This window comes from Trichosurus vulpecula, chromosome 2 (assembly GCF_011100635.1).
Source record: "Trichosurus vulpecula isolate mTriVul1 chromosome 2, mTriVul1.pri, whole genome shotgun sequence".
In the NCBI taxonomy this organism is placed as follows: domain Eukaryota; kingdom Metazoa; phylum Chordata; class Mammalia; order Diprotodontia; family Phalangeridae; genus Trichosurus; species Trichosurus vulpecula.
Genome location: NC_050574.1, coordinates 425173032 through 425188265, shown reverse-complemented (window position 1 = coordinate 425188265; position 15234 = coordinate 425173032). Strand labels below are relative to the sequence as shown.

Below are 15234 nucleotides of genomic sequence, written 5' to 3'. Positions count from 1 at the left end.
GTGTGCCTTTGAATAAGCAAAAATTACATTTTGGGAAGATGAGCACAGTTCACTGATTTGCAAAATGCTCCTTCCCTATCAGAACATGGGCCAGTATGCATGGGCATAGGGATAAGGGATGCAGCAACATTCTTATCTGTACATCTTCACCCCTTCCTCATACCTTCCTTGACTTCTTTCAGGTCCCAACCAGAATCTCACATTCTACAGGAAGCCTTTTCTAATCTCAAATCTAGTACTTTCTCTTGGTTAATTATTTCTAATTTATCTTGTATACAGTTACAGCTTGTTTGTACAGAGTTGATTTCTTCGTTATCCCTACTATTAGATTGCGAGCTCCTCAAAGACTTTGCCCAAAACTTAGCACAGTGCCTGGCACATAGTAGGTGCTTCATAAATACTTATTGACTGACTACCTTCAGATACAGTCTTAAGAAAATATTTTACCTCTTACAGGTATGATTTTCCTTAGAGAAAAAAAAAATCTTAAAGTTAACTAAATTGTCCAATTATTTATGATTTTAGTAACTTTTTCAGAACAGAGAAGCTAAAGAAAAGAATAATAATATCTTATTTATAGGTATTATTTTGGGATACCTGTAAGAGTTGTTAATCCAAAGCAATGAAGTCCAACCAAAAGTCAGGTTGATAAACACGAAGGGAAGTAAAAGAAGCTGTGGGGAGACTTCCAATGGCTTACGCTGCTGGGAAAGTAGGTGTTCTTTTGAGGGCTCTGATACTTGGCTCCTGCTATTAATCATGCCCACCAGCAGCAGTGAGTACAATGTACCTCTTCATTGATGTGCAAGCCAATCCACTTGCTAGAATACGCTGGTCTTCAGAGCACACTACCTAAATCTTATAGGGATTCTGAGTGAGTCGCTTCCATGTTCAATTCCTCAATCCATGCTATTTTCCCATGCTATTAAGTACGATAGAAAGTGAGCTGGATTTGAAGCTAGAGGACCTGAGCTCAATTTCTCCCCTAGACACTTAGTAGCTGTTTGACCCTGGACCAGTCACTTAATCTCTCTGTGCTTCAGTTTCATCCCTTGAAAAATGGGAAAAATAATAGCTCCTATATCACAGGATTACTGTGAGATTCAAATGAGATAATATATGAAAAGTGCCTTTTAAAAACTTACAGCGATATATAAATATTAGCTTCTGCTGCTGCTGCTGCCTGGATTCAAATCCTATTTTGCTACTTACTTACCAGCTGTGTGACCTTGGACAAGTCACCAAATCTCTATAGGCTTTAGTTTCCTCTTCTATAAGATGAAGAGGTTGGAGTAAATGGCCTCTGAGATTCCTTGCAGCTCTAAATCTATGATTCTAAGTATTTTATCTGACCCGGTAATTCACCGCTCCAAATCCAGGACCTCATGGACTACAAATTCATCCTTGCTGTGTCTACAATGCAGATGTCTAAAGGACCAGATCCCTCATGACTAGGAAGGTCCACAGAAGCTTCCACGTGAGGAAATTAAATGAGGCACCTCATTGACAACAAAAACCTGATCCCAAGTTTCAAGGTTTCTTATAGGGACTAGGGATTGGACCTGTGACGTCACTGATATAGAGAACTCCCAGCTGAGATGACTGTCTCCATTAATGCATGTTGGCATTTTCTCTTTAACTTGTAGTCTTAGAGAGTTGCCTAGGGAAATGAGAGGTTAAGCAACTTGCTCAGGGACACACAGTTAATGTGTAAAAGAGGCATATATTATTGACTTGAACGCCTACTCTCTATTATGCCATAGCCACTTAGCATATGTGTATGTGAATAATATGTATACGTGTATATATACTTATGACACATGTATTTATACATTTTGACATATAAATACTCTGTGTATATACATATATCTATATCTATATCTACACACACACTTGACATTGGGATAAGTAGATTCCCAGATGAACACCTACCAGTGTACTGTGCAGAGTAGCTATTGGAAAGTCAGAACTCTCTGATCCTATCATTGATTTACTAACTCTTTACTGGGTCAAAACTCAAATCAATAATATAATGTCACTATCTTGGATTATCATAGTTGCAGTCAATTATAATAAAGCCTTAAATTTATCACAAAGCCTTAAAACCACAATCTTGTATCATCTTTTCTATACCACCAGAAGGTCCTGCTCCAAAGGAAATCAAAACTGGTATAAAAGTATCTAAATATTTAAATAATAACATATTATAACACACTTAGCTTTACTATCAATCAAACAAAATTTATTTGGCACCCACTACATGAAAAGCACTTTTCTAGGCATTATGAAGAATGTAGTTTTCATCCCTAGCATATGCACACCGCCATGAAACAGTATATGTATGTATACATATATATCTAATGTATATATACATATATATATATATCAGTATCTATACATATGTAAATAAGCCAATTCTTTTAGGTTTCCAATCTATATTACCTCTTGAAATAAGAACACAATAATTTAACCAAAAAGAAATAATTTTGGCTGTATGTATGGATATGCAGCCCAGAAGAAATAATTTTGTCTGTATCCATTCACCACATGATAAAACATCTTCTATATTCTGAGAACATTTACTTTTTCAAAGAATACTCACTGGGTGCATATTTTGGGTTCACATACCTGGTCCCATTCACTCTTTGAAAGTTGCTCCATAGCCATCACCGCTGGTGGGGGTAAGTCGCGAGAACCACGCCCAAATTTTAAATCAGTTGCTGAACGTGCTACTGGTGGCATTAGAACTGATCTCATCTACAAGATAAATTCATTCTCTCTGTAAACATATTCATCAGAAGCTCAGTTTAATTTCTCTTTTCTTTTCATTAATATAATTTTATTGATATCTTTTGTTTTTATGCCTCTTCCCTTTCCAGTGAGCCACTCCAAAGAAGAAGGAAAAGGAGGAGGCAGAGAAAAAGAAGGAGGAAGAGGAGGAGATGAAAGAAAAGGAGAAGAGGGAGATGGAAGAGAAAAAAGTAGAAAGAAAAAAGAGTCCAGCAAAACCACTCCAACATAGGTATTTCAGTATACACATGTCCATAGTCCCTCACCTTTTCCAAGAAGAGAGGAAGATGTATTTTCTGAACTCTTCCTTGGAGCCAAGTTTGGTCAATATAATTTCACTGCATTTGGTTCTCTTATTTTTCCTTTCTCTTGTAGTCATTGACTATGCTTTGTGTGTGTGTGTGTGTGTGTGTGGTTCTGCTTGCTTTATTTTTTTTTGGCAGGGCAATTGGGGTTAAGTGACTTGCCCAAGGTCACACAGCTAGTAAATATGTCAAGTGTCTGAGGCCAGATTTGAACTCAGGTCCTCCTGATTCCAGGGCTGGTGCTCTATTCACTACACCACCTAGCTGCCCCACTGCTTGCTTTATTTTGTATCAATTCATATAAATCTTCCCATGCTTCTCCAAATTCTTCATATTTGTCATTTCTTTGGTTTCTTTTCTTGAAACTGTTTCCCTATCTCACATAGGGTGTAAGTGTGGCACTCATTCATGGGCTGACTACATTCCTAATTGGCAGGAAAAGCTTTGATTCATTCTGTTTCCAACCTGAAATACTTCACTTCTCCTTAGGCAGCCTGATGATTCTCTGTCCCCAGAGGCTCACCATGATGGGGCCAGATTTAATAAACAGATCCAATTGGCTTTAACCCTATTGCAGTTCAGAACTCCTGAGCTCAAGGGATTCAGCAGGCTCTGCTTCCCTGGAGCAGGGATTGTGGAGGGGGACACTAAAATTGGACATGTTCATAATTCCTTGCAGTAATTCATTTTTTTAATGTACAACAATTTGTTAAGCATTTCCCCAAATGATGGAGATCTCACGTTTTCAGGTCTCTGCTGCCACAAGAAAAGTCCTGCTATGAATATTTTGTTATATGCAGGATCTGTCTCTGACCACCTTGAGGTAGGTACTTTTTAATCCCTTTTATTTTTAACATAATGCCAAATTGGTTTCCAGAAGAGTTGGACAAATTGACAATTCCATTAATAGCTTGCCTATTTTTCCACAGTCTTCCCACATTGGCTTCCCACATTTCTATTATTATAGAAATAATCTTTTGTCATCTTTGACAATTGCTAGGTAAAATGAGACCTTAGAACTGTTTTTATTTGTATTTTTCTTATTATTAGTGATTTGAAGTAATCTTTTATATGGTTGTTAATAGCTAGCAATTTTTTTCAAAGACTATTTATTCATATTTTTTGACCTCTTATCCACTGGAGAATAGTTTTTGGTCTTATATATCTGTGTCAATTTCCTCTTCACATTTGATATCAAATACTTGTAAGAGACATTTTATACAAAGGTTTTCCCCAATCACTGCTTTCCTTTCTTATCCTAACTACATTGATTTTGTTTGTGCAAAGGCCTTTCAATTTTACGTAAATGAAATGCTGTTTTATCTTTTATGATGCTTTATTGGCTCAAGAATTCTCTACCTAGCTGTACAGGGAAAGGTACATGATTCTCTTCTACTTTTTAAATGATGTGACCTTTTCTATTTAGGTCATATCTATTTTGAGTATAATGTGGTATATGGTATGCCAACTTAATTTCTTCACATAGAAGTCATTTGATATTTTGTGCCTATAGTTTCTCTGCTCCTAGCCTTTAAACTTTATAGAAGGAAGGATCATTTCTTTTCTTATTTTACCATCTATCTTTTTATTGGTCTCCATGAAGTTCTCTCTCTTAAATTTTTTTATTTTACATTTTCAAATCATTTGCCATATAGAGTTTTAATTCAGTCAATCAACAAGCATTTATTAAGTGCTTACTATGTGCTTTCTATATCTAAGTGCTGGAGATATAGATATTTTTTAAAAAGTAGAAAACACAATTCCTGCCCTCAAGGAGCTGGAATTATAATGAAGGAGAAGCAAACAACTTACATAGATATGAAACAGAAAAAATGGAAAGTAATCTCAGAAGGAAAGTACAAGGCATGGGGATTGGGGCCTTCTGCGAAAAAAAAAGCAACATTTACTAAGAACCTACTACGTGATCAGTTTGTCAGAGTGATACAATTTTTAGATACTGGACCAGCTCTATGGGTTGCATGCCATAGCCTGAAGCATTCTTCATTCATGTGTCTTTGGGCTTTTTTGTTTTGTTTTGTTTTTCTGTGTGTCACTGAACTCTTTTGAATAGTTACTGATCCTATTTAGGAGGTTCTATGATGTTCTGGGTCTTAATGCAATCAGTACAATTTCCTCTATAACAAGGAGCATTTCTACCTCAAATAGAAGTAAAAAGAGTTTAGTGCCTCACAATCTTCACTTTCTATTTCCTGCCCTCCCACTAGGGAACATAAACATACATAAAGATACTCTCCATATAAATACCCTAACTTCCCATTTCCTCAATCCTCTCAGTTCCCATGACCTATTCCTCAATGCTACCTCAGGCACACACAGAGATAGTCATGCCCTTGTGGTCAATGCCTAATGTGTGGTCATTATCATCGCCCACAAAGATTCTATCTCCTTTTTCATGAATTCTAGAATTCCTTTGTCTGATTATAATTTTCTATTATTACAGCTTTCCTATGTCTCACAACCCCTAACCCTGTTCTTCATCTTCATCATGACCTCCATTTCCTTCACTGCTCAATTCTTTCCCAAGCCATTATCTTCTTTCTGAACTGCCTACATTCTTCTCCTTTCCCTATTTCAACCCCTTGGTGAGCCTATTCAACTCTGCTCCTTCATCTAATTTTTGCTTGCTCTCTCGTTCTCACCAAGCCCTAACTGGGGATTATTCCCACCATTTGCTTCATGGGCTACTGAACAAGCTGGTGAAAATCACAAAAATATGTTGACTGGTTCCACTACAAAATTTTGTTGTATAACTTCAACTGGGCCCTCAGTGCAGCACAGTAAGCATTCTATTCCTCTCTAATTGATTCATTGTCTGACTGTCCACAGCAGTGGTTGTAAACCTTCTAGTACCTCCTCAATACCCTCTACTGCTACCCTCTCAACTGAGGACCTTGCCTCATATTTCACTGAAAAAAAACTGAGACCATTCATAGAGAGCTCCTTATTTTCCCTTCATCTTCCTCATCTCACATCATGTAGACATCTTCTCCTCTTTCACTCTTGTCTCAAATGAAGAGGTGTCCCTTCTCTTCAACAAGGCAAATATTTCTACAGACATCCTTGATCCTAACCCCTCTTAGCTTCTCCCTCAAATTGCCCCCACCATCATCCCCACTCTCATATTCAATCTCCCCCTGCTTACTAGTTCTTTTCCTGCTGCCTTCAAGCATGTTCATGTCTCCTCCATCTTTAAAAAGCCCTGAAACCTTGGTAGCTCTCATGCTGTTCTTAGACTCAGCTAAATACCTTGAGAAAGTACTCGGTACCTCCAATTCCTCTATAATCTGGCTTCTGACTTCATTATTCAACTGAAACTGACCTCTCCAAAGTTTCTAATGATCAATTAGTAACAATTAAGAAATTACCAAATCCAATTGCCTTTTCTCAATTCTGATCATCTCTCTGTAGCATTTGACACTACTGATTACCTTTTGGGTACTATCTCCCCTCTAGATTTTTATGACATTGCTCTCCCACTGTATCTCCCTTCAGGTCATGCCCACTGTGGGGACATCCTTCCACAAGGGATTCTTTTTTGCCCAGTATCCTCTTCTCCCTCTATACTTTCTCACCTGGTTATATCTTTAGTTCCTGTTTCTAAGTAAGTTCCTATTTCTAAGTCTATTAGTTCCTGTCTCTTAGCAGATGATTCTCAGATCTATATATCCAGTCCTAACATCTCTCCTGGGGCAGCTAGGTGGCACAGTGGATAGAAAACCAGGCCTGACAACAGGAAGACTCCTCTTCCTGAGTTCAAATATGGCCTCAGACACTTCCTACTTGTGTCACCCTGGGCAAGTCACTTAACTCTGCCTCAGTTTCCTCATCTGTAAAATGAGCTGGAGAAGAAAGTGGCAAACCACTTCAGTATCTTTACCAAGAAAAGCCCAAATGGGGTCACAAAGAGTTGGACACGATTGAAACAATTGAACAACATGTCTCCTCAACTCTAGTGAGGAATCGCCAGCTTCTCATTAGACAAATCAAATTGCTTGTTCCACTGGCATCTCAAATTTGCCGTATTCAAAATAGAACTCATTTTCTTTTTCCCCAAACCTACCTCCTTTCCAAACTTTCCTATCACATCATCTCATTAACCCAACCTCAATGCAACCTCGATGTCATTCTCAATTCCTCACTTTCACTCTGCCCACATATCTAATCCATTGCCAAATCATATTGTTTCTACCTTGATGACACATTTCATACATATTCCCTTCTCTCCACTCAAACACCCTAGTTCCAGTTCTTATCACCTCTCACTTGCACTACTACTATATGCTCTTATCACCTCTCATTTGTGCTACTACAATATACCCTTCTACCTGGTTTCCCTGCTTCAAGCCTTTCAAGCAATAGGGTCCTTGACTATAAAGGGTTATCAAATTCATTGTAAGAAGAATATGAACTAGTTCAAAATGTTATAAAATCAAATGTATATATGTATATAATTGGGATTTTTCTTTAAAGAATTGAATTGAGAGTTTCAACTACCAAAAAACTATGTGAACTTTCATTTTCAAAAACAAAACAGATCATCTTAAACATTTTTCTAATCTGACTTGATGTAATATATGTATAATAATGATGTAATCAGTCAGAAAAGAAAGGTCACAAAAAAGAACTATCAGTCTGGGTCTCCTGGAGCTTTCAGTTTGTATAGTACCTGATCAGATCTTACAGCCTAAGTCACCATTACTCTCAACCATTTTTCATTGTAAAATTATTTTCTCCTTATTATTCATACGTAGATAGTCGTTTTATGTTTCATCAGAACAGTTTCACTTTTTAGTTAGCTTTTGACTAAGCTTTTAAGAGTCAGCTAATTCATGACAAACAGTTCTCTGTAAACTCTATTACTCACCTTATTTCTTTTCATTTGTTTGAGTACATTCAAATCTGTAGTGTCTGCTATTCCTCCATGTACAACCAGAACTTTTTCATCAATTAAAGTGCCAATTGGAAGCCAGGTATAAACTTCTTCCAGAGTATGCAAAATCTTTGCTCCATGTTGCTAGAAATAAACAGTTTGAGTCAGTTTATTCATTTTCCTGAGTGATTTAAATTTATATAATAGTAACTATGTTTGGAACAAAAATATTTGTTTATATTCCACAAAAGGGAAGAAATTTACATAGTTTTACTCATCCCTAAGCCCCAGGCCCAAAGCCCTATTAGGTGTGGAACCTATGTGGGTGTGGATTGGTGACTGGGGTGGGGCCCAGGGTGGGACTGGCTAAGGGGAGGTGTTAACTCCAGAGCCATGCCCTATTAGGTGTTAACCTAATCTATGTGGATGTGAACCTCCCACAGTCCTAAGGGGAGGGGCCAACTCAAGAACCAATCATCAGAGCCTAAGATCTGGTCATTCAGATGACGCTTGATGACATCAAAAACTCTATAAGAGGAGAGAAGACAGCTTGAAGATTGATTTTCTGTTGGAGCCAGAGACAGCTACAGCCGAAGCTGAAGATAAAGCCGGAGCAGGAGCTGCCGGTAGCAGAGCTGACCCGAGTATGGACTGAGGAGTGCTGAGCAAGGACTTGAGGCCAGTGGGTAATCTTCTTACTGGAGAGGGGAAGCATGTATGTGATTTTGTTTAATACCATCATGCTTTTCTGTGGCCTCCTGGTTACTCTTGTGAGGCAGACTTATTGAGCCTGGAAGCTTTTGATCGAAATATCAAAATGGGGACGCTGGTTTGTGGGTCTGTTACTTTGGAGCTTGAATAAATGCTTTAATTCTTCTGCCTTCTACTTAGAGAATTCCTTATATCCTGTGGTTCTGAACCGTTCAGACATATATATGATTCTCTTCGAAATCATAAATTCTGCCTTCATAATACATCCATCAATCAGAATAAAATAGACAGTCATGAATAAAAAAACAGATTGTTTCAGACTCATTAAACTACCAACCAATAACTTCTCCATAACACAATCAGGCTAGAGGGTGTAATGTGTAAAATGAAACCTAATAGGTAGCTTACATTGTCTAAAGCTGGTTTGTTATATTGCTTAATCTGAACCACATGATAACAGCTAACCTCCATACAGTACTTTAAGTTCTGCAAGGCATTTTCCGTATATTATCCTCACAACAATCCCTAGGGGATTTGTTCTGTGAAGTTTTGATTCAGTCAAAGGACTGCACTTGAGGACCTAGAGGGTCACCTGTGGCCCTCAAGACCACAGGTTCCCCACCCCTGCCTTAGACCATTAAGGGTTACCAGAGATAACCCCAGGGCATATATGGTGCTGATCCAACTCAGTTCCAAGATTCTAGCTATCTCTTGAGATCCTCAACTGTTGGAGGATATTCCAAGACTAAAGGCAGTTACAAACTTTTATCAGCTTTCAACATATAATGAGCAAGCCAATGTGATACCAATGTTATTGCCACATTATGTCCCATGCATCACCCTGCCTCCCATAGAATAAGCATTTATTAAATGCCTACTATATGTTAAGCACTCTGTGCTAAGCACTTTCCAAACATTACCTCATTTGAGCTATACCCTTGACATGAAAGGAAAGGAGGAGGAGGAAAAGGGAGAACTGGAAGGTTAGGTAGAAAATAAATTTCACAGACTTCAAAGTTTTGCCTAGAACTGGTTCTGATTATTGACATTGAGCAGAAAACCACCTGTTATACTTCCCGTTATCCCTCCATAGTCTTTATGTGATAACTAGTGATTCAGCTAATATTCTTTCCCCACATTCCACATTCCAGGTCCTAGAGGACTTGATACTAGAAGTGAAGAATTCTCTTCTAGTCTCCATAGATAGCTGTTTTTATCCCACCATCATTACTCTACAGGATAGGAAACCTCTGTTCTTTTACCTATTGCCTGTGTGTATTATCCTACCTGATTTATTTATAGGTTCAACAAGATATATGTAGCTATTCATTTTAATTTCTTCTCTATACTCACATGGATTGAATCATCTGAATGATGCTCATTACATATGTGTGTATGCATATATATTTGGATATCACTGTTGTAATTAAATACTGAGCCCTCAAAGGGAAAAAGGAGGAGTAGTTTCTCTACCTTGAGCAAGGCAAAATAAATACAACTCCAACTAATGGAAAGTGACCCCTTTTCTTCTTGTTGTTTGCCCCTCCCCCAATAAACTAATGCAAAGATGATATGGAAAACCACATTTAAAATCAAGAACTATGATCATGCAGAAAGAGCAACAGACTTGACACCAGTAGATCTGGGTTCAAATTCTGGCTTCAACTTTGTAGCAGTGCGATCATGAACATGACGCAACTTCTGTGGGATTGTTTCTTCATCCATAAAATAGCCTAATTCTACTTAAAGCACATACCTCAGAGGATTGCTGTGAGGATAGCAATTAAGGAACAATATAGATATACCTTAAAGAACCATAAAATGTGTTATTATTATTTCATGCTACCTGCATAAAATTTATATACATGTTTTCAATATATTGCTCTATAATTTTTTTCAGCAAAACACTTTGGGAGAAAGTATGGCACAGTGGAAAGAACTCTGGCTTGGGAAGCAGAGGACCTGGATTCAAATTCTGTCTCTGACACTTAGTAGCAAGATAACTGTGGGAAAGTCACTTACGACAACTCCTCTGATAAATGAGGGGCTTTGGTTACAAAGTCCCCTTCACCTGTAGGGCTAGAATCCTACGACTTACCTTTTCCCCGTTGTTATTACTGACAAATAGCAAAAAAATAATCTGTGAGAAGACTTGTTAGGTGTTAAACATTTCTGCCTTGACTTAGTTGGCTGAGTTAATTCCATTAATGAATGACTCTAGAGTAGCCCATCAGCCTGCCTCATTTCCTTACAGTTGCTAAGGTAATACAGGTCACTGAACAAAATATACACACACGGAAAAAAAAATCTCTTCCACTGAGGAGATAAATGCTAGGTACACACTGAAATCATTTAGACTATCTGTAGATTTCAAGGTTATCTATTTTAAGTCATTTATGTAGGACTGACTATAACTAGGACTCTAAGCAAGTTTCCAAAAACTATGCAGTCCTTAGCACAAAGCTACAGGTTTGGGGGAGGGTGGCATTAATGGTGATCTAATCTCTGCTTTCATTTGAAGGTTAGAACCTTCATTATAATAATGATAATAGTAATAATGTTGTTGTTTAGTCACTTTTCAGTTGTGTTCCACTTTTTGGGATTTTCTTGGCAAAGTAGTTTGCCATTTCCTTCTCCAGCTCATTTTACAGATGAGGAAACTGAGGCAAATGGGTCAAGTGACTTGTCCAGGGTCACTCAGCTAGGAAGTATCTGAAATGGGATACGAACAAAGGAAAAAGAATCTCTCTGACTCCAGTCCTGGTGCTCTATCCATTGCACCACCTAGCTGCCCAATGATGATGATAGTAATCATAATCATATTATAATAATAGCTAACATTTAAAGTTTGCTTTAAATATTAATGATTTGAAGTTTGCAAAGTGCTTTATAAATGTCATGTCATTTTATCCTCACAATACCCCTTAGAGATAGGTGCTAATTATTGTCCCCATTTACAGGTGAAGAAAGGCTGAGAGATGTCAAGTGTGTTGCCCAGAGCCACAGAGCTAGTGTCTGAGGCTGGACTTGAATTTCTTCCTAACTGCAGGTCTAGCACTCTAACTGTGCCACCTAGCTACCCCTAAGATATGGGAAGTGAGTGGCTTGTTTTATTCTTGATTAATATATGAAACCAAAGGAAATTAGGGAAAAATTCTTACCTTATATTTTTGCATAATTTCTCTCGTGAAGCCATACCTAAAACAGCAATAGGAATACAAACAATTTAACTAAATGTTATTTAATTCAGAGGCATACTGAAAATTATAACTCCATAATAAGAAATAAACAAAGTTTTGTTTTAAAACTTTTTTCAGTAAGTATTTATTGAGCATTTACTTGAAATAGAAAACTTCCTCTAAGTGTGCATCCACTATGTATGAAGCAAAAGTAGTCCAATACATAGCCCCTATCCTCAAGGATTTCCAAATCTCGTTGTATTTAAACAATTGGAAAATAACATAAACAGCCTCTCATTAAATGACATACTATATAGTACAATAGAACTTTAGCAGGATTTGAGAGACGGGAGCCAGAATGAATGGGCCCATGAAAGAAGATCTCCATTTCTATGCTAGATTTTGTAACAAATGAGTAATCCAAAATATTTGACTGAGAGACAACAAATTAATAACATTTTGGAGTTGGAAGAAGCTTCATAGGCCATCTTGTCCAAAGCCTAACTGAAGCATGAATTACTCCAAGGGCAATAAATGGGGAGACGAATGGTGGTTGTAAGATTATAGCATATTACCACTAACCACTTGTAAGAAGTGGAAGAAAAGGCATGCCTAATCAGAGAATGATGTAGGCTAGTCACATATGGAAAATAAAATTTAACAGATAGGGCGAGTATTGCTATAGTGCCATATAACATCACTTAGAGAATACTAGCTACAAAAAAGATGCGATTTTGCATTAGAAGGTAACTTTAGATTGTTGAAAACACTTCATCATTTCCAAAATGCAATTCAGCCTACCATCTGCCTCCTTTTTCAATCCTTGGCCTAGCTTATTGTTGACTGTAGTGACTGTCCAAAATATCTGTAATTATAAGTGACTAATAATAATAATAATATCTAACATTTACGCAGCACTTTAAGATTTACATGGGTTAAGTGAATTGCCCAGGGTCACACAGCTCATTAAGTGACTGAGGCCATATTTGAACTCAGGTCTTCCTGACTCTAAGTCGTACACTAACCATTGCACCTAGAAGAAGTCCTCTGAAATATTGAGTGGCCCCTTTTATCAAAGATTTAGAGGAAGATGTGGACAAGGCATTACTTTTTCTTGTCCTTTCCAGTTTTCACAAGTCTCAACTCATACTAATTGTAGTTTTCTTGATCAGTGACACTTTGGGGTACTGATGTTAGAAAGGTGTGCCTTTGTTTTCATCTTCTGACCAGTCTTTGAAAATCTGAGTTTCTTATGCAGTTCCCTCAGGCTTGTCTCCTTATCTGAATCATTTGCAAATACATTATCATCACTCTTCATCATACCTCTTTTTTTTCTTTTTTTTTTTTGGAGGGGGGAAGGCAGGGCAATTGGGGTTAAGTGACTTGCCCAAGGTCACACAGCTAGTACACATGTCATGTATTTGAGGCCGGATTTGAACTCAGGTCCTCCTGACTCCAGGGCTGGTGCTCTACTTACTGAGACACCTAGCTACCCTTTGATTATACCTCTTAAGCCAACTTTCCTTTAAGAGTCTCAGGTCATATTTTCTCTAACCTTATGAAATCTACTCTCCTAAAGTCTAGGATATATGTCCGGCCTTCCTTGTGGGTTTCTTCCATGATCTCCCTCAACCACAGCCCTGATTCATAGGGGTCATGAAAAATGTGATTTCAGAATTCTACTTAACCTAACCATATAGTTCCTCAACTTCCTCAACTCTAATAACCTTTTCCTCTACCCCTGGGCTGTCCAAAATGCGGCCCCATGGGGCCAGTGCGATTTATGCAGCCCTCCTACGAGCATAGAAATTTACAAAAATGCTTTAGTAAATGAAGCCGAGCTACTGCAGAGCTCTCACTAAAATGAGAAATCAAAATATATTGTCTACTGTTTCTATAAAAACCTAAGGTTGGACAGCCCTGCTCTACCCCATTTCAGTCACACACCAATATATTTATGCCTATTTTTTAGTAGACCCCACTATCTAATGTCTCTATTCTCCTTTCAGGGCTTCTGAAGCTCACTGGAGAAAATAACAAAATTGATTTGATTTGAACCACTGTGTAACCTCAGATAAGTTTTTCTGTTCCTTGACAGTCCTTCTACTCTGCCATCATCATCACTTCTTTATCTATTTCCATGCAAATGATGTTTCAAACATTCTCTTCTCTCGTCTTGCTCCCAACTACACCACTATTGCCCACACTTAGGGAAGATAGCTTCGCATAGAAGACTGAGGCCTTTTAATGTGAACTTCCTCAAACTCCCTTCTCCATCCCTCAAAATTTCTCAATGGTATCATTCACTGTCTCTTTCTTCTAGTCATAGAAGTAATCCTATGATACCTTGATCCTATACCTATACCTTGATCCTATTCCCTGTGCAAACTCCAAGATCTATCTCTAGCAGTCTGCCCCTTTTTGTTTACACGTTTTCGATCCCTCCACCTGCCCAGGTGATCCCATCTACCCCACAGACTGTACTCTCTGTCATCCCTGCTCTATCACTTATCCTCCATCTCTTCTTTGTCTGTTGGTTGCTCCCCTACTGCCTGCAAACATGCCCATGTCACCCCCCATCCTCAAAAAAACCCTCTTTTAATCATTCTATCCATCTATCATCTCTTTCCTCTCACTCACTTCTTAATGTCCTACAATATGGCTTCCAAGGTCATCATTCAACTAACACAGCTCCCTTCAAAATTACCAATGATCTCTTAGTGGCCAGGTCCAAGGGCTTTTTCTTAATCCTCTTCCTTACTGACCTCTCTGCAGCACTGTTGATCACCCTCTCCACCTGGATATTCTCTCTTCTCTGGATTTTGGTGACATTGCTCTTTCCTGGTTCTCCTACAAGCTGTCAGACCACTATTTCTCAGTCATATTTACTAGTTTTTCAACAATGTTAAGCCCACTAGCTGCAAGTGTTCCCTAGAACTTTGTCTCTGGGCCTTCTTTCTCTTTTTTGCACTATACTATCTCACATGGCAATTTTATTAGTTCTCATGGGTTTAATTATCATCTCTATGTCTATTATTCCCAGATCTATATATCCGGCCCTAGTCTCTCTCCTGATCTACAGTACCTCATCACCCACTGTCACATAGAAAATCTCAAGCTCGATGTGCTGTAGGCAACTCAAATTCAACATGTCCAAAAATGAACTTAAGTTTCCATATAAACCCACCCCTCTTCCAAACTTCCCTATGATTCTAAAAGGCACTTTCACCCTCCCAGTAACTCAGCCTTAGTATCATCTCTTCACTCTCATTCACCCCTACATCCAATCTGTTGCCAAATCTTGTCATTTCTATGTTCACAACATCTCTTGCATATATCCCCACCTCTCTCCTCACAT

The 15234-nt window shown here is 38.2% G+C and overlaps 1 protein-coding gene across 1 annotated transcript in view; it reads right to left on the bottom strand.

Annotated features, from left to right (window-relative positions):
- The window catches only part of PPEF1 (protein phosphatase with EF-hand domain 1), a 158727-nt gene that overhangs the window by 47400 nt on the left and 96093 nt on the right, over positions 1–15234 (bottom strand). Inside the window, 3 exon segments of the mRNA XM_036744190.1 lie at positions 2629–2757; positions 7981–8130; positions 11859–11895. Of these exon segments, the coding sequence (XP_036600085.1) occupies positions 2629–2757; positions 7981–8130; positions 11859–11895 (316 nt within the window).